Source organism: Branchiostoma belcheri, unplaced genomic scaffold (genome assembly GCF_001625305.1).
Source record: "Branchiostoma belcheri isolate BF01 breed outbred unplaced genomic scaffold, Haploidv18h27 scaffold57, whole genome shotgun sequence".
Classification (NCBI taxonomy): Eukaryota; Metazoa; Chordata; class Leptocardii; order Amphioxiformes; family Branchiostomatidae; genus Branchiostoma; species Branchiostoma belcheri.
The window spans coordinates 1,898,997-1,919,946 of NW_017804209.1; the positions used below are offsets into that span (position 1 = coordinate 1,898,997).

General features: G+C 45.6%; 3 protein-coding genes across 3 annotated transcripts in view; 1 reads left to right on the forward strand and 2 right to left on the reverse strand.

Moving 5' to 3' along the window:
- The first annotated feature begins 2,695 nt into the window (after positions 1 to 2,695).
- LOC109481662 (WAG22 antigen-like) lies at positions 2,696 to 8,973 on the forward strand. Its single transcript, XM_019784240.1, is given in 10 exon segments — positions 2,696 to 2,741; positions 3,091 to 3,201; positions 4,016 to 4,090; positions 4,771 to 4,854; positions 5,941 to 6,024; positions 6,398 to 6,790; positions 6,951 to 7,124; positions 7,690 to 7,779; positions 8,332 to 8,837; positions 8,839 to 8,973. Coding segments are annotated over 10 exon segments (1,698 nt in total).
- Positions 8,974 to 9,656: 683 nt separating this feature from the next.
- Positions 9,657 to 14,815, reverse strand: LOC109481731 (NACHT, LRR and PYD domains-containing protein 12-like). Its single transcript, XM_019784319.1, has 5 exons — positions 14,738 to 14,815; positions 13,949 to 14,209; positions 13,718 to 13,804; positions 10,628 to 13,400; positions 9,657 to 10,110 (listed from the first exon to the last, which is right to left on the reverse strand). Exons 1-5 carry the CDS (start codon positions 14,766 to 14,768, stop codon positions 9,978 to 9,980), a joined length of 3,285 nt encoding a protein of 1,094 aa, XP_019639878.1. The 5' UTR covers positions 14,769 to 14,815; the 3' UTR covers positions 9,657 to 9,977.
- Positions 14,816 to 17,780: 2,965 nt separating this feature from the next.
- Positions 17,781 to 20,950, reverse strand: part of LOC109481663 (serine/arginine repetitive matrix protein 2-like) — a 17,676-nt gene continuing 14,506 nt past the window's right edge. Inside the window, exons 7-10 of the mRNA XM_019784241.1 lie at positions 20,751 to 20,942; positions 19,695 to 20,398; positions 19,061 to 19,181; positions 17,781 to 18,610 (exon numbers count right to left, since the gene is read on the reverse strand). Of these exons, the coding sequence (XP_019639800.1) occupies positions 17,840 to 18,610; positions 19,061 to 19,181; positions 19,695 to 20,398; positions 20,751 to 20,942 (1,788 nt within the window). The 3' untranslated portion in view covers positions 17,781 to 17,839. The remainder of the gene's footprint in view (positions 18,611 to 19,060; positions 19,182 to 19,694; positions 20,399 to 20,750; positions 20,943 to 20,950) is intronic.

A 20,950-nucleotide genomic window follows, 5' to 3' on the forward strand; every position in this document is an offset into this window, starting at 1 on the left:
TACCCCCCCCCCCCCCCGTCGTACACTATATGACATCCAGTAGATTTCTAGCGGGGACCAATCATAGGGCTGCTGACGCGTCACCGACTAGCGGCTATTAGCATCTTGTTTCATGTAAATGCCATGAACTCAATCAGAGCGCGTATATTGTTTCTTGTTTACATCAGTACTAAGTACTAGTACTTCCACAATCAGTTAGTAAAGTCATACCTTAGTAAAATCTACTTTGATGAACGAATCAAAACGGGACTGTAGACATTAAGTTTAACACATTCAAATGTGGCTGCACTAGCGCTAATGGAGCGACCACTACGTACGGGAAGGAACTGATCTTAGCGAAGCCGAGATTTGTGAAGCAAACCCAAACCACCATCGAAGACGGGCCGCCAAACACAAAAATGGAGGGAAATGAACAAGCCAACAAACACATCACCAGACCAACAAACTTGGAAAACACCACTTCAAGCGCTAATGTTGTAAGAACTGTGGAACCTCAAACTAGTATGTTTGCGTCAGCGGAAAGGCTGTCGAAGTAACCACTACATGAAAAACTGCGGCGAAAAAGTAACATGGGTTCGTCCCAAATCTAGACGCAAGTGAGCTCGTGAGCTACAAAAGTAATAGAACCTATGCATATCTTGCTTGTTGCTGTCAACTTACCCGTTAAAGATTGAACCGATACATGTACGTACTATAACTTGCTATACCCGGCCAAAGACGACTACATTACTGCTACTCTTTATTTTGTGCTGTATAATGTATATGCGTTACATTATCTATCATTGTCATTTCTGTGAATTCCTTAAAACATCTACTTGTTAGTTTATGTAGCATTACGTAGTGCTACAATCTGCGTAAAAAGTGGGCTTCATTACGTGTTATCTGCTAAGTCGTGTTGGTATTGAAAACTGTTTTATTCTGCCGTTCTCCTACAAACAGCCAGCAGAATTATGAAGATACTCGTTCTCAGTACACATGCTGCAAACTAAAGTAATGGCAGTCCTACGAAAATTCTCTTTGTAATGTATAAGCGCTTTATGTCGACGTACAATGGGTGTGAAATACATGTTTTCGCCCATCGTGTGCCACCGGCCCGGTGGTAATTGGCTACTTTACAAGTGAAAGAACCGCGTCCGTGGGCCTTAATAAATTATTCAAATTATTCAGCAGCCCTCTGATTGGTCCCCGCTAGAAATTTACTGGATGTCATTCAGTGACCGAGCCCCCCCCCCCCCCACATTTATTTTTTTGAACGGCCCAAATATTATGTGTAGTCATACCATAGGGCAAAAACTATGTCACACATAACCGGTTACTAGTAGTAGACATCCAGGTACTAAGTAATAAGATATGCCAAAAAACAGTTACTCAAATATGATTTGATTTGGAGACGGTCAGACATTTCAGGTAGCATCCACTACCTTCGTCAGTGACACTGGAGAGTTGTCAGAAAATCATGTCAGCACGAACTAATGTTTATGGCGTATCTGCTTGGAGATTACATAAAGGCCGAAAACAACCTCACACAAAACGGCAGTAAACCCGGAAATATACTCGGTATCAAACATCCCACGTCACCAAACGTAGCCGAAAGTCTTACCTGATCACTTCAGAAAATCAGCTCTACAAGACAGACCCTGTAACGGTGACAATCCGCGAGTTTAAAGTCAAAACATTTTCGGGAGAATCTTGTCGTTTTTGTCAGCCATGTTTTTGCCTACGTCATTTTTGACCTACGACCCTTAGTTAATCCTGATGCTATTGCGTGTCGCAGTGTGTCAGCCGACCGAGTACAGCCTTTCTGTAGCGACACGCAGTACTAGCACTTCGTACAGTATAAAGGCTTCTTTTCTGAATGGAAAGGAATATTGTACAATTAACTTTGTGCGTTCCTCCATTGGGTTTTGTGTTAATGCCCACGACCATGAGGCCTGGCCAACCCCATCTCATAAAAAGGCAGCAGAATCTTCAGCTAAGTAAGGATTTTGGACACTGGACAAGACTATTTCCTGAAGGAGGCTATATACATCGGGGCCCATCACCCTTCGCTTAACCGTGAGGGTGGCCGACATCATCTACCAGATACCTTTGACCCAAAGAAGCCACGTGACAAGCCTCACTTGGTCAGTCTACTGAGGAAGACCAGAGTGACTGGTCGAAAGCTCTAGGTGAGAGAATTTTTGTGTTGGATCCAAACTTTTAACTCTAAGCATGTAACTACCAACACAGATGAACTTTCATGATAATCTTCAGCTAGTTGTAGGCGGCTGCCTCAAAATGAAAGAAGAGAAAGATTGTTTCAGCCATCCCGGTCCTTTTAGCGAAGTTGCGCCAGACAGAAAAACGCAAAAAATATACTTGCTATTGTTAAGGCCCGAGGGATTTCGAAATATGAAAAACAAGAGCCCTAAATATATATAAAAGTGACCTTTCTACAAACCGGGAGGGAGACGGTGCGTCATAATTCCCGGAACCCAGGCATATTCATTCGGCATATTCATTTGTAAAGTGCGACGGACACAACCGGGGGCTGGAGACGTGTATAAGTCGGCATGCGACTCCCTGTGTTGAGCAAACTCGTGTTTGGCATTAGCAGACTCCGTACTTCTGTGCCAGGTGCCGCCCGGTTCATAAACCCGCCGGCTATATCCGTACCTGCTGTGCCTGCTGTTCACAAGCCCGACGGACAGTAGCCATGCCCCGGCAGAAGGCCCTCCCGCGAGGTAAGGCTTCCATGCAAGGTAAGGCTACTCTCCAAGCAAAGGTTTGGGTTTTGGCTTTTTTGTGCCTGTTTTAGGCTTTTTATCAGACGTTCTGTGTTTGCGTAAAAAAAAAACAGTGCAAAAAGACAGTTTGGTAAAAAAAAGCTCAAAACTCGCACAAAATAGGCTAAAACCCAAACCTCTGCTTGGAGAGTAAGACAGAGATACATCGTTTCATTTCTTTTCTATTTCGCAGATTGTGTAATAAGTACATTTACACTGTATATCAATGGCCAGGTGGTCCTTACGTAGAGGTGGTCACTAGTGAGGGTTGGTTTTACGTTCAGTTGTTCGCGTGTTTGACGTTTCCCACCTGGCCGCACGTCAGGTGAGGACCCGGCGTACGTGACGCCGAACGACGCACGCGGAGAACCGGTTTACGTCAACCCGTCAGGTGATCTGGCCGACGCCGAAAACGTCATCTACGAACGCGCCGCAGGTGAGGCAAGTTCATGCGTCGGAAAACATACTAAAATCGTGGTACTTTTGTTGTGCCAATAAAGGTTTTCTTTCTTCAATGAAAAAATATACAGGAATACGTTTAAAATAATGCATATTGTGCCCATGTGAGCAAAAAGCATTCCGAAACATTTTATTTTGAGAACTAAATTTCTGTCGCGGTGTTTCTGCATCAATTAGTACGAAAACTATGATAACGTAAAAGCTGATGGAACATCTCCCCCGTATCATCTGTTATCTTTAGCAGACGCGTCGGAAGACGAGCCGGAGTACCTGACTCTAAGAAATGATACAGCTGACAGAGCCAAAGGTAACTAAACACCTGACTCTAAAAGATGATACAGGCAACAAAGGTAACTAAATACCGAGTACCTGACCCTGAAAGATGATACAGCTGACAAAGATAACTTAAAGTTCTATTGTAATCTGTTAAGGTGCTACACTCATTCTTACAATCAATAAATTTAGCGCCTATCATGAAAGTTCATCTGTGTAAAGTTAAAACTTTTGGTCCAACACAAAAATTCTCTCACCTAGAGCTTCACTGAGTCAGTCTACTGAGGAAGACCGGAGTGACTAGTCGAAAGGTCTAGGTGAGAGAATTTTTTGTGTTGGACCAAAAGTTTTAACTTGAATCATTTTAGTGCCTGTGTGACTTCCAACATGGCCAAAAAATGTGAACTATACGCATGAATGATCGAGAAATACTATGAATATCTAGACGTTGAGTCTCAATGCCCACACACGGTACAGAGCTTGCCGGTATAAAACATAATCGTTTCCCACCCTGTCAGGTGACCAGCCGAGGTACATGACTTTGAAAGTTGATGCTTCAGAAGGGATGAAGACCGCTCGTGAAGGCGGAGAAGGTAAGGACAGCCGTGTTACAGCCTATTTATTATATTGTGCTCGCCCAAAGCCAAAAGCTTAATACACATGCATAACACTGCAGCCGCTGCCTAGCCTGTCTTTACCATGTAACGTTATTGTTAGAATTTGCTGGTAAAGACTCTTCCAGTTTGTACTGGTCTAAACAATACTTTACGTTATTATATTTATCTAGTACCATTTTAATCATAATTGTAAATACTTGATTTGGACATTTAAACAGTTTTGTATATCAAGTTTTATTCTATACCTATCTATTTTACTATGCTACTTATTGTTACCTATTTGCCATACAATGTACCCTGTACAATTGTCGTGCAATAAAGTTCTTCTTCTATTGTGAACATAACAATTTAACAAGTTTTGTTTAGTCCAGTCCAAACTGGTACCTCTAATGGTTTTATTAACACAAATATGCCCTAGCCTGGTGTTTTATTGGTTGTATTGGTTGTATTGATTTTATTGGTTGTAAATGTTGCAGTTAGATGTTTTACTGACTGGTTGTAAAATTAAATGTTGCATTTGATGGTTGTAAATGTTGCAGTTTGATGGTTGTAAATGTCGCAGTTTGACTGGTTGTAAATGTTGCAGTTTGATGGTTGTAAATGTAGCAGTTTGATGGTTGTAAATGTTGCAGTTTGACTGGTTGTAAATGTTGCAGGTTCTGAGCAGCCTCCGGTTGAAGCAGATGTTCTTGCCGCAGGGGATTCTGGGATTCTCAAACGCCTGTACCAACGCATGACGGGTAAGTTGTCTCCTTCCTTATCTATTCATACAAAACTTGTGTGAATGAATGAATGAATGAATGAATGAATGAGTGAATGAAGAACATAAATATAAAAATAAGTACAGAAATCATAGAAACATAAATCCAAGTCCAAAATCAAAGGTCAAACTGGATACATCAGATGAAGAACTTATTACAATGTTGTACATAACATAATTGGTACATAAAAGTGAAAAGTACACAACGTCAACTCAAAAGTACATAAAGTCAACTGAACTTAAACATATAAGCGAGACAGGGAAATAGAAAAAAAAAGGAGAAACAAAATCAGCTTATTGTAACAACCGTGTGTTTTACGCCTGGAGGCGGTTTGCACCAACAAGATTGGTCTGCTGCCCGTCGTGCGTCTTTCCGGCGACGTTTGGCGCTCAGACTGAAGAGGCGGTAACTGCGCGGGGGAGGCTTGTGATTTGTCTCATTCTCAGACATACAAACATTCGATTTGTATTTATACAATCTTAACCTTTGGAAATCAGACAAACAACTGCAGGAGTTATGCGTGGGAGATGTCTGCAGAAAACTTCATGATTAGTCTGGTTCGCAACAAAACTACTTTCCCCACGCAGAACTTATGTCTTAAAGTTTACTCTCTAGTTGACTTTGAAATGGTTAAGCTCATCGGATGTTCAGCCAATCATTCCGTTTAGGAATAACGACACTTGACTTTTTTTCTACTGATGGATCAAAAAAAGGCAAACAAGAAAAAGAGCATACCAGGGGAGTTTGGCAGCATTAGTTCTATTATAGATGGTGCAGTTCTATGCAGGCAAACTAGACCCTCGATGGCCGGTCAACTCCCCTGGTCAGCTACATTCTTTTAGCCCGATTTCCACTACCTATTCAGCCTGCAAAAGAGTCTGGTGGAGACTAAAACTTCCTTGCACTGAGGTAAAGATGCTTTAGATCCACTATCGTCTACTATAAACCGGTTGTATTTGATCGTCTGTTAATGACGTCACCCATCATCATCATCATCAAGTTGATTACGGACGGGTTTCCATGGTAACATATGATATTATTTTCCCCCATATATGGTCATACCAGCCCTGGAGAAAGGCTTCCGGAAACTGTCGATCACCCTGGGTCTGATGTACCTGGTCAACCTGGCCCTGGTCATCTACATCACAGGTGAGTCATCTACATCACAGGTGAGTCATCTACATCACAGGTGAGTCATCTACATCACAGGTGAGTCATCTACATCACAGGTGAGTCATCTACATCACAGGTGAGTCATCTACATCACAGGTGAGTCATCTACATCACAGGTGAGTCATCTACATCACAGGTGAGTCAACCTGGCCCTGGTCATCTACATCACAGGTGAGTCAACCTGGCCCTGGTCATCTACATCACAGGTACATTTAGCATAGTCAAATTTGAATTTTGCTCATTCATATTTGAACATTAAACTATTCCATATACAAATTGCACAAGATACATCAAGAGACATTTACAAAGTTAAGAGCAAAATCATTTAGAAATTAGATTAGTAATTAAGTGATACCGTCCTCTATCCGAACAGGTTACCAGCCCAGCAGCCAGCCCCCCCGACAGCCGAGCCGGGCAGAGGAAAACCTCACCGTCCCGAAGGAGGTTCCGCCGTTTCTTCGGCTCCCCGCAGGAGAGTTGGGCGTGACAGGGGACACCTGGCAGAAACCCGGGGACGGGAAGACCGGGGAGCAACCCGGTAAGACCTGGGGCCAACCCGGGGGCGTGTCCGGGAAGACCTGGCAGCAACCCGGGGGCGGGACCGGGGAGACCTGGCAGCAACCCGGGGAGACCTGGGGGCGACCCGGGACCAGGGAGACCGGGGAGGCCGCTCGGCCTCGGCCGGACCAGCCCGGTAGCGACGCTTCCAGCGACCCGCCAACTACCCTGAACAGCCTAAAGGGTACGTTATAACTAGCCTCTCAAGGATCTACCCGTACATACAAGAACATCACTTCACCATATGCTGATTACCGTCTGCCGAATTCTGTTAATGTTTATTACCCTGTCGTCTTCTGTCATTCATCTATGTTAATTGATATAAGCAATTTGTCACCTTTTAGACGCTGGCTTCGTGACTGCCACGTTCACCACCCTCGGTGCGACCGGCCGTGCAGGCCCGACCAGCCTGGGTGCCCACTACCGCGGACAGGACCACGAGAAGCTGGTGACCTTACAGGACGGGATCCAGCTCTTCACCGTGCCTGAGACGGGAGACTACAGGATTGAAGTGGCAGGTAAAAGCAAGTTTTATAAATTTTCCGCAGGCACTTCCCGGAGGTTTGAAATCTCTTTGCTGTCTTATGGGCCAGCTACTCTCTCCTTGTAGCCAAGGGCTGAATTGTGAGGAGCTTACAGTTATAGGGGCTTAATCACAAGGGTCTGGAGCGGCTGCCCGCCATTCGGCGCTGACCTCAATACTACCACTTGTGCGGTCATAGGACTGTAAGGTTTGAACCACTTACACCTAGAAGGTCCCCTTCAATTTTGAATAAGTGTGGAGGGTTCTTTAACGTGCCGCGGTAGTGTGGTCGTGTGGCGTAGCGGCAGCGGGCTCGACTCTGAACCAAGAGGTCCCAAGTTCGAGTCCTGACATGCCACCGATCTTGTGCCCTTGGAAAGGCACTTTACACGACTTTCTTCACTTCGCTCAGGTGAAATTGAGTACTGTATTGTCACCTGTGTTGGTGGCGGCATTAATATAAGTTGAAAAAACTTGAGTGTGCCGTCACCACGTCGTGTGATTATATGTTGGAATATATAAAAAAAAAAATAACGTACCGCGTAACGTGCCCGTGACAGGTGCTGCGGGAGGAGTGGACAGTCAGACGGTGAACGCCTCCGCTCGCGGCCACGGCGCCTGGATGGGCGGAACCTTCCACCTTACCAAAGGTACAACACTCTTCATTATCTCAGTATTGTAGTTGTTATTGTACGCCAAAAAAAAAACAGTTACTCAAGAAACTGGATATGATCAGGAAACGGTCAGACATTTCAGGTATCATCCAATACCTTTCGTCGGTGACACTGAAGACTTGTAAAAAAAAAAAGCATCAGTACGAACAATTTAAACGTCTGACCGGTTCAAAAACCATATCCAGTTGCTTGTAACTGTTAGCTTGGCGTATGTTATTACCTGGATGATACAATGACAGTGTCACTGACAAAAGGTAGTGGATGCTACCTGAAACGTCTGGCCGTTTCCAAAATCATATCCAGCTGCTTGAGTAACTGCTTTTTGGCGTATCTTATCAGCTGGACGTCTAATCAGCAAAAAGTTCATCTGAGTTGGTAAATTACATTATGAAAAACTTAAACTGTTCGTTCTCCAACGCAAAAATTTCTGGTGAGTCAATTTTTGAGTTGGAGAACAGTTTAAGTTTTTGATAATACATGTAGATGTCTAATCTTCACCGACGAAAGTTTTCGTCTTCCCGCCCACAGGGGAGGTGCTGAAGGTTCTAGTCGGGCAGGAGGGCGCGGAGACAGCTGCCGGGTTCTCTGCAGGAGGAGGCGGCGGGACGTTCGTGGCGAGGTTTAACAACTTCCCCCTCATCATCGCGGGAGGGGGAGGGGGCATTGCCTGGCTGGACCGGCGATACGTGTCGTGCGACGGGACGACGCTGACGTCAGGGCAGACCAGCTACAGGGGCGCGATGCTGAGAGCGGGAAACTCGAATGATGAGTACTTCGCGGGGGGTACCGACGGGCACGGAGCGACGGAAGGGACGGGGAAGCTAGGTGGGGGCGGAGGCGGGTTTTACACTAACGGCGGCAGCGGGTGGCAGTTTGTGCGAGGGTCCCGGACAAGCGGCGGGGAGGGGGGGTACGCGTTTGTGAACGGGGGGCAGGGAGGGAGTGGGCTGTATTATAAGGCATCTGGGGGGTTCGAGCAGGGGGTGGGGCCCACGGAGGGGGGTTCTGGGTCGGGTGGAGGAGGGGGGTACTCCGGGAGGGGGGAGGGGTCCAATGGGACATTGCGAGTGCGGAGGAGGGGGAGGGTCCTTCAATGCCGGCACAGACGCAAGTGGCCAGAATGGAACCAACGCGGGGCCTGGTTACGTTATTGTCAAACTGCTGAAGTAACAACGTGATACCATCCGTACACAGGCAGGAAACATCACAGCCAACTGTAAGGGACAGTTTTCTGACAGAATGGTTTTCATCTCCACGCTTTATAGCTTTCAAACGCTTGATTAGTGTACATAAACAACAGCAAAAACTTTAAAACCGCTTTACCAGAAAACTACATGTAATGTGAAGTGCATTTCATTGGCATCTCCCTACCCCTAACCCACACCAGGAGCTCCGGAGAGCCCCTCACAGGCAACCATCACAGACATTTTTTTTCCTGACATCTTTTTTTTTCACTTCCACACTTTTTTTGGCATTCAGACGGTTAGTGAGTATACAAACTTGGGAAAACTGCACCAAAAAGAATTTACAAACTGCTTTTTAACCACACGCCCATACCGTAACGGACAGGAAAACTGAAGTTAAAGGCAGACCTACGAGAAAACTACAGTCAATTAAATCATCTACGTTTCATTGGGCGTTATGTATTTTCGCTACGTCATTAGAGAAATAAAATGTTTGAAAAAATAAACTTAACATATAAAGATAGGCAGGGGGATGACGTAACATAGATGTGTATTATCTGAATACATTTAAAGGTATTGTGGAACTCTACCAGACTCTACATTATGCACATTCAATTCACTTGACAACTTCCAGTTTCAAGCAATTAGCAAAACATACGCCATGTGAGTAGAAAACTCTATACTATAGCAAACAGTGAAATGTATGGACGTAAACTAGGCATTCTAAAAACATCGTGAAATAACATTTTGAGAACATTTGTTCAAATTATAGATCAGGTCAACTGCAAAACTACACGTCTGTAACTTCAGTAGAGATCGTCTATGATGTATTTTGTTTGTGGTTTCACAATTAATATAATGCCCTACGCTCAACATGCCGGTGTACTTTATGAATCCGTAGATGTGTGATTCATATCCATAGTTTCCAAACTTTTGATAAAATAAAATACACGTCAAGTTTGATTCCGACTAATGGTATTTTCTTGTAACTTAAATCATATACATGCGCATTGTCCTAAATGGTGACGTCGCTCTGATCCGAACCCTTGGAGAATTGGTATTTTCCAAGTCCAGGCATCTGGTGCTTGTGTCCACTTCCGAGGGAAGCCCACTCTTGTGGTACCTGTAGATCAAAGAATGGATATCTCATAAAAGTCATGTAAGCGTTGTATTTTCAACAGTTGTGGTCTAATTACCAATTCTGTTTTTTTAAAATTAGTGAAATCGAAATAATGGGTACATTATAGAAACTTTATTCGCAAAATCATGCCCGAAGGCTGATTGCTTTTACAATCAAGTATAATACTCATTGCAATACAGTAACAGGAGACAGGTAACAACTGTCTGGAAAAAAAACTTCTACTTCTACTACTACTACTACGCTAGCTATTATGGGGTTCGACTTCTTTGAAGGCAGTGGATAATGAATAGTCCCACATTCTGCATAATTAGTGGGTTTTGTGATCTTAGTAGGAACGTAGTCTTTTGGTGATCTTCTAAATGACGAAAGGATAGAGAAATTGTTGTAACTGTCTGAAATAATCTGTTTCTTTCGGTATCACGTACTAAATCAAAGAAACAAACAAACAAACAAACAAACAAACTGATTTGACATGTCAGCTAAACCAGACGAGACTTACGACAGTCTCCACGGTGTACCGTGCTCCTCAGCAGCCCGCACGACAGCCCGGAATCCTGCAGAATCCATGCAGATGTTCCTTAGAACCAGCCACTCCAAGGCAGGGAGTCTGGGCAGGGCCTGAGCCAGATCCATGGCAGCGGTGTCGCGCAGGTATGCATGTACGTGATGTGATAAGCGGCAACCAGACATGTCCAGCTTGGTCAGTCCTGGCAGTGCGTACAGAAGCTTCACGACCCTCCCCAGTCCGACTCCTGTCACTCCACTGTTGTACCCCATGTGTAGCTCACGCAACTTGGAGTTGGTCAGACTCTTGTCACCAGGTGGTGTGTGCTTCGTGTTCACATTGCTTGTCTGGCAGAGTGTTTGCACCAGCGAGACAATCCCGGAGTCCCCAATGTTATTAAATCCCACATCCAACACCTGTAATTGCACCAGGTGAGGCAGAACTTTGACCAGGGATGATATTCCTTTATCGCTAATACCTATTTCTCTTAGACCCAGCACCCTCATAGCCATGAGGTGGAAGAGACTTTCAGTAAGGCGTTCCAGCCCGATGTCTCCTATGGCCGGATTGTCACTGACATCCAGCTTGATCAGTCCGTGTAGTTTCCTCAGTGCAGGGACCAGTGTGCGCACGCCTGCGGAGCTGATACCGATCTGCCACAAGATCAGCACCTGCATGTTTGTGAGGGTGGGGAGGATGGCGGCAAGAGGCACCAGCCCGGCGTTACCGATAGTATTTACACTTATGTCCAGTTCCCTCAGTCCCGCTAGCTTGGGCAGGTGGATTGCCAGGAAAATCATGCCTATCCATGACATGTAGACGGCACTGAGGCGCAGTACAGCCAGGTGTGGAACAATGGTCAGCCAACGACTCAACTGGATAACCCCAACATCACGGAATTCCCTACTGCAAGAAACATCCAGCTCTTCTAGTAGGGGAATGTGTTGGAATCCCCGCACTAGTGGCTGGAGTGATGAAGGCGTCACACTTGTGCTTGTGAGATCCAGAGCCCTCATATCAGGGACATTCTTCAGTGCGGAAATCAACCTGGCTGCCTGTTCAGGTGGTAATGGCTTCATGGCTGAACTAAGGTCCAACCGAAGACCTGGAATTGGGGAAATGAATGTCTCCTCCATGTACTGACCTAAAGGTATATTGAGATGAACTGTCCTGAGCATCATTCTCTCAGGAAGTTCCAATGACTGGATGTTGTCTAAGTAATACCTAAAGGCAGTTTGTCGTTTTCTGTTGGTGAAGTGCCATAGGACGAAAATCGGCATAGCTTTTCTGACTTTGTTCAACACGGCTAACTCTTTTCGTTCACTGAGGATGTCCAGACAGAGCAGACCGAACTGCCTGTACGTTTCAGCGAGTCCGAACATCCGATCCGATACTGGCTCTGGCAACAGCCAACCTGGCCTGACAAGGTGCTCTGGGCGTAAATCCGCGAACTCTTTCCTGCTCAGACTGATCAGCTCTTCCAACACAACTTGCGCAGCCTGTGAGGCACAGCCACACGTGAACTGAAGCAGGGTTCTGAGTTCAATTGCCTTTCTTATAGAGGGTAGCTGCAGCAGCCCAACGATGTCTTGATTCGCCAGAGCGTGAGCGAGATATCTTCCGGCCAGGAACTCCTGCATCGTTTTGTGAGAGAAGTTCAGCTGTTTCCTGGGATGCAGTTTAGAGGCAGACACCTCAAAGGACACTACACCAAGCTTTAGCGGCAGCTCCCAATCCCACTCACGCGGTGGTAATGATCCAATGTCTAGTAGGGTCTCGTTCCTCAGCAGAGCCCCTAGCGCCAGCTTGCCGAGCTGCAGCAATGAAGCAGCGATGTCTCCAGGTAGCCCGTCTGTTGGCATGTCCACTCCTTCCCGCTTGCAGTGCTTCCTACACAGACACGTCAGCAGGTCGCTGTAAACTCCCGTCATTGTTCCCTGAGAGACCAAGTCTGGATTCTCCTCCCACAGCAGGCACACCAACATCAGGAAAATCGGCGTGAGGATCAAGTCAGTAACGGGCTGCTTTTCCTTGAGGATAGTGATGAGACCATTTGCCACATCTGAGTTTTCAGTGATGCTGAAATATTGCCGCACATATTTTTCCATGTGTTCAGGAGAGAAGCCCATGATGTGTACGTGGCAGTCTGGCTGGGTGTACTGCTGCACTCCTGCTGAGGGTCGGGAGGTGATCACAATCGTGCTCTTTGGGTACATCTTACCAGACAGCAGTTTGGGAATGGCCTGCCCGGCCGCCCTGGCCTCAGGCCGCAGCTCATCATACCCATCTAGGAGGAAGAGCACACGGGACTCGTTCCTCTGTAGGATTGCTCTGATGGACTGTACATCAACACCTTCAGTTGTTTCAGGAACGCACTGGTCACACACCATCTCCTCTACGGTCTCCCCCTCTCTCACCTCCCGGAGTCGGATCAACAGGACGATGTCGTGCCGTCTGCCCAGCTCTGTTTTCTGTGAGACGGCATCTAGGGCTTCTTTGGACAGAAACGTTGTCTTCCCCCCTCCAGCTTCACCCTCAATCAGAATGCACCTTGGTACTGTGGACAGCCCTGTGACATCTGGCTTGAACAAGTCGTCTAGCGAATGTAACTTTCTGTTACCTTCTTGCATCTTTTGCCTTGTCCCTATCAACTCTAACTCGGTAAAAATATCACCAAGGGTAAGAGTGAAGTTGTCGTTCCAGATCAGAGGTTTGAATTTCGTCAGCTTCATCTCATAGAATCCCTTCACAGATTCCTGGAACACACCTGGAATCAAAGATACACCACCTTTTTAAACATTGTAAAGACTTTACTTAGTATTGCTAACTCGTAACAATAACAAGTACAGATGTATCTAAGTTCAGAATGAAAACACGAGATATAAGTATAAGACTAAAAAAGGGAAACCGGAAGTGTTAACTACCTTTTATATTAGGAAAACTTTGACATGGTGCCTGACTTTTAAAAGATAAAGAAGAAGGGCAATATATGTTGCCGCCAAGGACAAACACCACAGATCTAAAGACTTTTTAAAGACGATAATAGGAAAAAAATACGTAACGAAAATGAAAAGAATATCTTACGTTTTATTTGCAAACCCTGCTCCACCTGGCCCCCACTGTCCTTGTTGCTCTCCCGCTGGCTACCCTGTGGCTGGGCTGCGTCCGACACTAGAAACACAATTTAACATTTTTGTTCTGACCAAAGCTTCAATTCTGAAAAAAAAGCTTAAAATTGCAGTGACAAAACAAGTTAAAGAAAATTCTTTTTATTGTCTTGGTCCGAATTTGAATAAGACAAACTTAAGGTAGTACCAGATATTGTCATTTTCTTCAGTTTGTCCACAGTACTCTGCAAGTTTGCCTCAGACAGAGCCTCCACCAGGACCTCTATGGTGGCTCTCTCCCCGTTCCGCTTGAGCCATTCCTCCAACAGGTCCATACAGCGGGACTTGTCATCCCGGTTCCTCCCTGCAATGTTGTCGGTGTCCGCTCGCCCGAACCCGAGATGGAAGGCCAGGTCCTTCCAGTCTGAGCTCACATTTTCCTTGACGAGAAAGAAGTGCTTTCGAACATCTGCAATCGGCAGAAAACAAAGTTGACATCATTAGTACTATGGTGCTAGGTCATCAATACTGACTACAAGTCCTGTAATCCCCTTCAGTAGCAACGCTTAAATCGCGTGTCCTCTCTTCGCGTGTGTCTCAGTTTCCTGGATCATAACACAAATACGTAATAGCCAAAAAGTGGCATGTTTCATCACCTGAAGTTCGAATATTACACAGACATTATATAAATTATCAAACATATCAACCGCAAACTCTTGCCTGAAGGCTCATTTCAAAGGAACAGGTATCTAAGAGGTCTAAACATCTATCTAGTGTTTCGACGCACATAAGTGGAGGGTCTGACGTATTCTTTTGAAGCAATGGCTTCTCTGGAATATTCTTTTGTAATAAGCGAGTTTTGTGATCTTAGCAGAAATCTTGTCTATTGGACGCCTTTTAGAGAACTTTGTCAAGTGGCATACCACCAGATCAACGATCCGGTGGAACTATTAGCCTAAGAATGCAGTATTGACGTGAGACGTGCTGAGGGCCTCACCTGCATGCCCGCTCTGTTCTGCCGCTGCCATTTTGCCCGCTCAGCTGACTGTTCTGCCCGTAGAGAAGTAATAGCAACGGCTATGTAGTTACCTGAAAACATGGAAACTTAACCTTTAACCCTATCCGGACCGAACGTCATAAAATGACGTCATGTAAATTTAAGCTATCTTCCATCTTTGACGTCATGAAATTACCATAAATTATGCATTTTTAATGATAAAAATTACATAAACTTACATTACATGTTATTAACATTAGAAACCAGGTGTAATTTGACATAAAACCCATAACAGTCTATTGTTGAAACGAAAATTACTGAGTTTTGCAAAAGAAAGGCTGAAACCCGTTGCCATGGCGACACAAAATATCTTGACTGATACTGAATTGTTGCCAACTATATTTTATATAAAGTCATTACGTTTGCTGGTTCTAGCGCAAGCCCTTCAGACGCTATCCGACATCAAAGGTACTTTTAGCACCCCCCCCCCCGTTCTAGATATGGTTAATTAGACACAGTTATGTCTATGTATGGAAATCATGAGACGTTTATGACATTTCTCGCGGCAGGCAAAAGTAGAAAAGCGAAAAAACTTCCATCATGTGCAAAATGTTGGTGTAGGGTGGACAAATTATTATCGACACCTGCCCAAGGACAATATGTATCAGCTGGTCTCGAATGATTAGCTATGCCAAGGACAATATAACGTCCTCGGTTAAACTACCTGTTCCGGTTTGGTTAAAAGGCGTTCAGTACCGCTAAACTGAAGTTTTGCAAAAGGCATTTTTATGTTCATGATTCAAATTCTGGGGTTTTACTCGCTATTGCAAAGTTCCCGTGTTGTTAATTGATCCAGACAGGCATACCTCTTCAGCTGCAGCAGACGAGAATGTGCAAATTCACCCTGAACTAAGTTCCGCTTTTCCCCAACCTTAATGCCCTCAGCGAGCTTGTGTTTCCAACCCCGAAGCTGCAGCTGATGTCAGTTTTACCTATTTACTGTCGGTCTGGCTGAATCCCGGTAGTTTGCTGGTCCCTGTGGTGGTTTGACGGCGCGGTCTGAACAGATGAAACTCGATGAACGCGAGTTTTGCCGAGCAGTTCTAGTCCAGATGCCTCCACTGCCACCGCCATGGAGGCAGGGTAGGACAAAGGAACAATCCATTCAGTCAGAGGGGTGGCGGGATAAGTAGCGTTTGGGTACTTCATGCACCAGGTTGGAAAAAAGGTGGTATCTTGAGTTACTTAAAATCTTAAAGCCCCAGAAGATGCTTTTTGAGACGACCTCAAGATTTTGCAGAAATAGTAAAAGCAACGCGTTTATGAAGTGAGGAGCAATGGCAAGTCCCATGACGTAATAGCAACCAAAATATCGCAGGTAGCCTAACAACAGGTGGGTATATATCACTGCAGGACAATGCGGGACGTCGCCATGTTTATTTAAAGGGCCCCAACAACAGGTGTCTGAATGATGTTAAGGAGTTCAGATAAGGCAGGCTGACCAAAACCATATAATACTGCTTTGACATGATTACAATTTGTCAATAATGTAAAGGACAATTTGCACGATGAAATATAGTTTAATCTTCTTAATGATATGTACAAGACACATCAACAATGCATAACTAATAGCTGTAACATGCTGCGTGTGAAAACTAAGACCAATTTTTCAACCATGGCCTTTTGTCATAACTGAGTAGAACTAAAAACTGAAAAATACAAAGTTATACTGTCTGCTGAGTGTTTGAATGACAGTTTGAATTTTTACAGTATCCTATCAATACAGATGATTGTTCAACACAGCATAGAGCTCTGTCCAGTTTCTACTATTGTGCAATGTGCAATGTGCATAAGCAGCAACATTAACAGTGTAAAACTGACAAGCTACATTCCACAAGTCCACAAGTGTTTCAACAACAGCTTTAAACCTTACATTTATATGCATGAAATAAACAGATTGTAGAATATACTTTGCAGTGACAGTAACTTTGTCTCATATAATATAACTATTTTGTATATTTCATATACATTATTATTATAACATTATCTTCAACATCCACAGGTGTTCACTCGAAGGAGGAGCCACTTTACACATTACAGCTTTCTTTCTTTCTAAATATATATTTATATACTAAACATATACATTTTATACTACATATTTCATAATAAGGTAATAGATGACTTGAAATCCTTATGTTTAAGTTCAAGTATCCTTGATTTGCAGCCAATCTGTCGCTCTATAGCTGCAAATATATATAGTATCCATCCATATTCCATCTAAAGAACTTCTAATATATGTAGCTCATTTCTAAGCAGGCCAAACTATATCATTATGCAGCAGATCTGTACAACAACTTCCAGCTCCACTCTGAATAATTCAACAAGCTTTTTTTCACACATTATGTATCATTAAAGATGCCTCATATATTATATTATCTTACAGAGGGCTGTTTTTCCACGGGAACATGTGAAAAGACACTGTGACAGTATCTACATTATTTAATCTACTCTTTTCTTTCTGCTAAGTTGAATAGAAAATATAATGGCTTAGAATGTCCTTTCAAAGGACTGCAACCCTTTCAGCATATTTTAGTACCGCAAGTCAATTGAGTGACTACAGACGGGATTCAAACCCTTAACCCTCAGCTCCAGAAACAGAAGTGCAAAATACTGCACCACTGTTGTGTCCAGAACCATGCTCCAGCGCGGTTCTGGATAGTCCACTCAAGAACCGTGCCTGGGGCAAATCTATGTTCTCGTATACACGCAGACTATCCAGAATCATGCCTGGGGCAAATCTATGTTCCTAGATACACGCAGATTATCCAGAACTGTGCCTGGGGCAAATCTATGTTCTTGGATACGTGGAGACTATCCAGAACCGTGCCTGACTCCAACCCTAACCCATTCAGGCATAGAACTAGATAGGCAGGGTTTTGGATACGTTGACACTATCCAGAACCGTGCCTGATCCTAACCCCAACCCATTCAGGCATGGGACTAGATAGGCACAGTTCTGGGCACAATAGAGACTATCCAGAATCTTGCCTGATCGAAACCCTAACCCATTCAGGCACAGAACTAGATTTGAAACCGCCCAGCCTACCCACGGCCCTCCCCAGTGTCTCCCACAGTAGTGATGAAGGTCTGCGAGGGAGAAAGTCTCTCCTCATCCTCACTCTCACTTTCTGACTCAATATTCTCCTCAATCTCATCCGAAATGCCCAACGCTGCAAACAACCTGTTCACTGATTGGCCAGCTGTCTTACAGGCTGGTGCTGATTGGTTGGATCCAGTCTTACTCAGCGATTGGCTATCTGCCTTGACAGTTGCACTCTCCGATTGGTCAACCTTTTTCTCATCTGGTTGGTCAATAACTTCTACTTCAGTGGTTCCCTTCTCTGATTGGTCGACAACTGCTTCAGTGGTTCCCTTCTCTGATTGGTCAGCAGTGTGGAGGCTGCCCTGTGATTGGTCGGCTGTGTGGAGGCTAGCCTTTGATTGGTCGGCTGTGTAGAGGCTGTCCTGTGATTGGTCGGCTGTGTGGATGCTGCCCCGTGATTGGTCGTTATCGTGCGTGGTGATGTCCGGACAGTCGCTGCCCTGCGGCTCCGGCCTCTGAGAATAAAGCTGCATCTTTTCTCGTGAGAACCGCTGCCGCCGGTAGAACGCCGGCTCCTTCAGGGGGCTGGAGGGTCTCGCAGGGGACTTCTTACCCGGACTGGAGGGTCTTACGGGGGATTTCTTACCCGGGCTGGGGCTTCTGGAGCCTGCCCGGGTCGTCGTGGGGCTTCTGGAACCCGGCTGGGTCGTCGAGGGTCGCTCGAGTGTGGGGTCGTCTCTCAGCCGCCACACAAACCTGGGTTTGTTCTCCTGGGGACAAAACGGAAACTGCTGTCAACATCCAGGGATAAAAAATATTACTGTGCAGTCTTTTACCTTCATAGACATCCAGGTAATAAGATACTGAAGAAAACAGTAACTCAAGCAACTGGGTTTGTTCTCCTCGGGACAAAACGGACATAAAGTACATCTGGGGATAAAAACACAAAAACTGAGCAGTCTTGATTAGGGATGATTCTGGAAATGAGATACAGAAGAAAACAGATCCTCAAGTAACTGGATAGATTGTGCAGTCTTTTATAATTGCACTTGGTGTTATATAAATGAGGCTAGTATCATTATTGTACCGTAAAAAATAAAATTCTTTTTTTAATTTAACTAGCAAGTTTAACTAGTTTTCTTTCATTATGTGGCTTCCGATTGAAATTTCACAAATTATGCCAAACTAACAGTACTGATACAAGAAGCTTGTATCCGTACCTGGTCGTCTGCTGGTTTCTCCCTGCTGCTGTCCTGTTTCCTCTGCTTCAGGCCGGTGTCCAGCTTCTGTTTCCCTGCGGTGGCACGGTCCACGCGCCGACGGGCCAGCTCTGGGATGATGCTGCAGGGGGGAAACAAAGATACATGTACACATTACACACTAGGATAATGTTATATGGAGCACACACAAATATACACACTGTGCACTTAGTAACTTACAGACATGGAGCACACACAGAAACATGTTACAGACTAGCTCAGGGATAATGCTGCATGGGGGAAACACACAGATTTACAGTTACAGACTACAAACGGGACCACATACATTTGGTACCTTCTTTTCCTTAGCCAAGACATAAATGTATCATGTATCAAGGCTGGAGTTAGTTAAACTGTAAGAAGTTACAGAATGGGGGTGGGTGGAGTAGAAATAAAGTGTAAATTTAGTAAAAGACGAAAAACTGGAAATGAAAGGTGTGAAAAGATGTTACTAATTTAAAAGTTGTCAATAAAGAGTTGAGGTAGGATAGAAGGTTTTAGAGGAGCTCAGGATCAGGAGGGTAGTCAGTACAGGAAGGCTTGAGAGGCAGCAGATCGACATGAGAAGGGAACATGTAATGTGAGCGGACGTTACCTCTGCAGCTCTGGGTCTGCCTCCTGCTTCTTGACCTGCCGCCTCCTCTGCCTGTCCTCCTGCCGCTTGTGCAGCAGCCACTCGTCGTAGCTCAGGTTTCTCATCGGGTCCCGCGGCGATCCTGACGCTGACACGGTGCTCCGTGGTGATACAGAGCTCCGTGGTGTGGTGCCCGGGGACTCGGGGGAAGGTTTAGACCCACGGCTCCGCGCTGACGCTGGCTGAAGCGACTTCCCGCGCCGCTTGGTCGGGCTGCCGATCCTGGGAGGGGCTGTCGTCGGCCTGACGGGAACCCTGCCTGCCGGCTGGGCGCCGTTTTCCGTCCTCGCTCGACCAGCAGGGACCGTCCGACGCGCAAAATCATCCATGCCTGCGACTTTCCCATCTGCTGGGGATGTCGTCGAGTTTCCAACCTTTCCATTGGTCGAAATAGCATCCCCCTTCCCATTGGTCGAAATAGCATCTCTCTTCCCATTGGTTAAACCAGTGTTGCCCTGCCCCTTCCCATTGGCTGACCCGGTGCTAGCGTCGCCCTGCCCTGTCTCTGTGCCGAGGTCCTTCAGCAGTTTCTCCTCCAGCTGAGCGGCCTGTTTCTCCAGGGTGGGGAGATCTGGTTGCCCCTGGTTACTGTTGCCGAGGGGCGTGGTCACCTCCGTCTCCGCCTGCTGCACCACTGACGGCTGCACCACGGCTTTTCTGGGCTTCTGTGGCAGAGAAAGGAAGAAAATTAGTGAACGATTTAGGAACTCGAAACCACAAAACCCAACAGGGTTGACAGTTGGCACAGAAAGAGGATCCATCACCTAGGCTCTAGTCAGCTCAATATTTTTTTCCTGTCAGCTCAAGTTCAAGATCGATCTTGGGTTGAGAGTGGTTGTTGGTTGCCCTTTCTATGATTTTACCCAAGATTTTGGTCTATTTTGTCTATCAAGGTTGACGGACTGATTTTTAAAAAATTTCCATCACATGCCACAAAGTTCCTGCAATTGACTGAAAACTGGTGCTGGCTAGAGCCCTGGGATGCTATCAGGGGAACGGTAAGGTAGACAAGCCCACCTGAGGTTTCCTCCTGAGCAGCTTCCTCTTCTCCCGCATCCACTGGTCCACCTTCTCGTCGGACTCCAGCATCCGGGCGATCCGCAGGTCCCGCTCCTCCAGCTTCATCTGGAACTTCAGCCTCCGCTTGGCTCGGTCCTCCCGCCGCTGCTGCTGCCGCGCAGCCTGCTTACGCTGCAGCCACTCCTGCACCTGCGGGT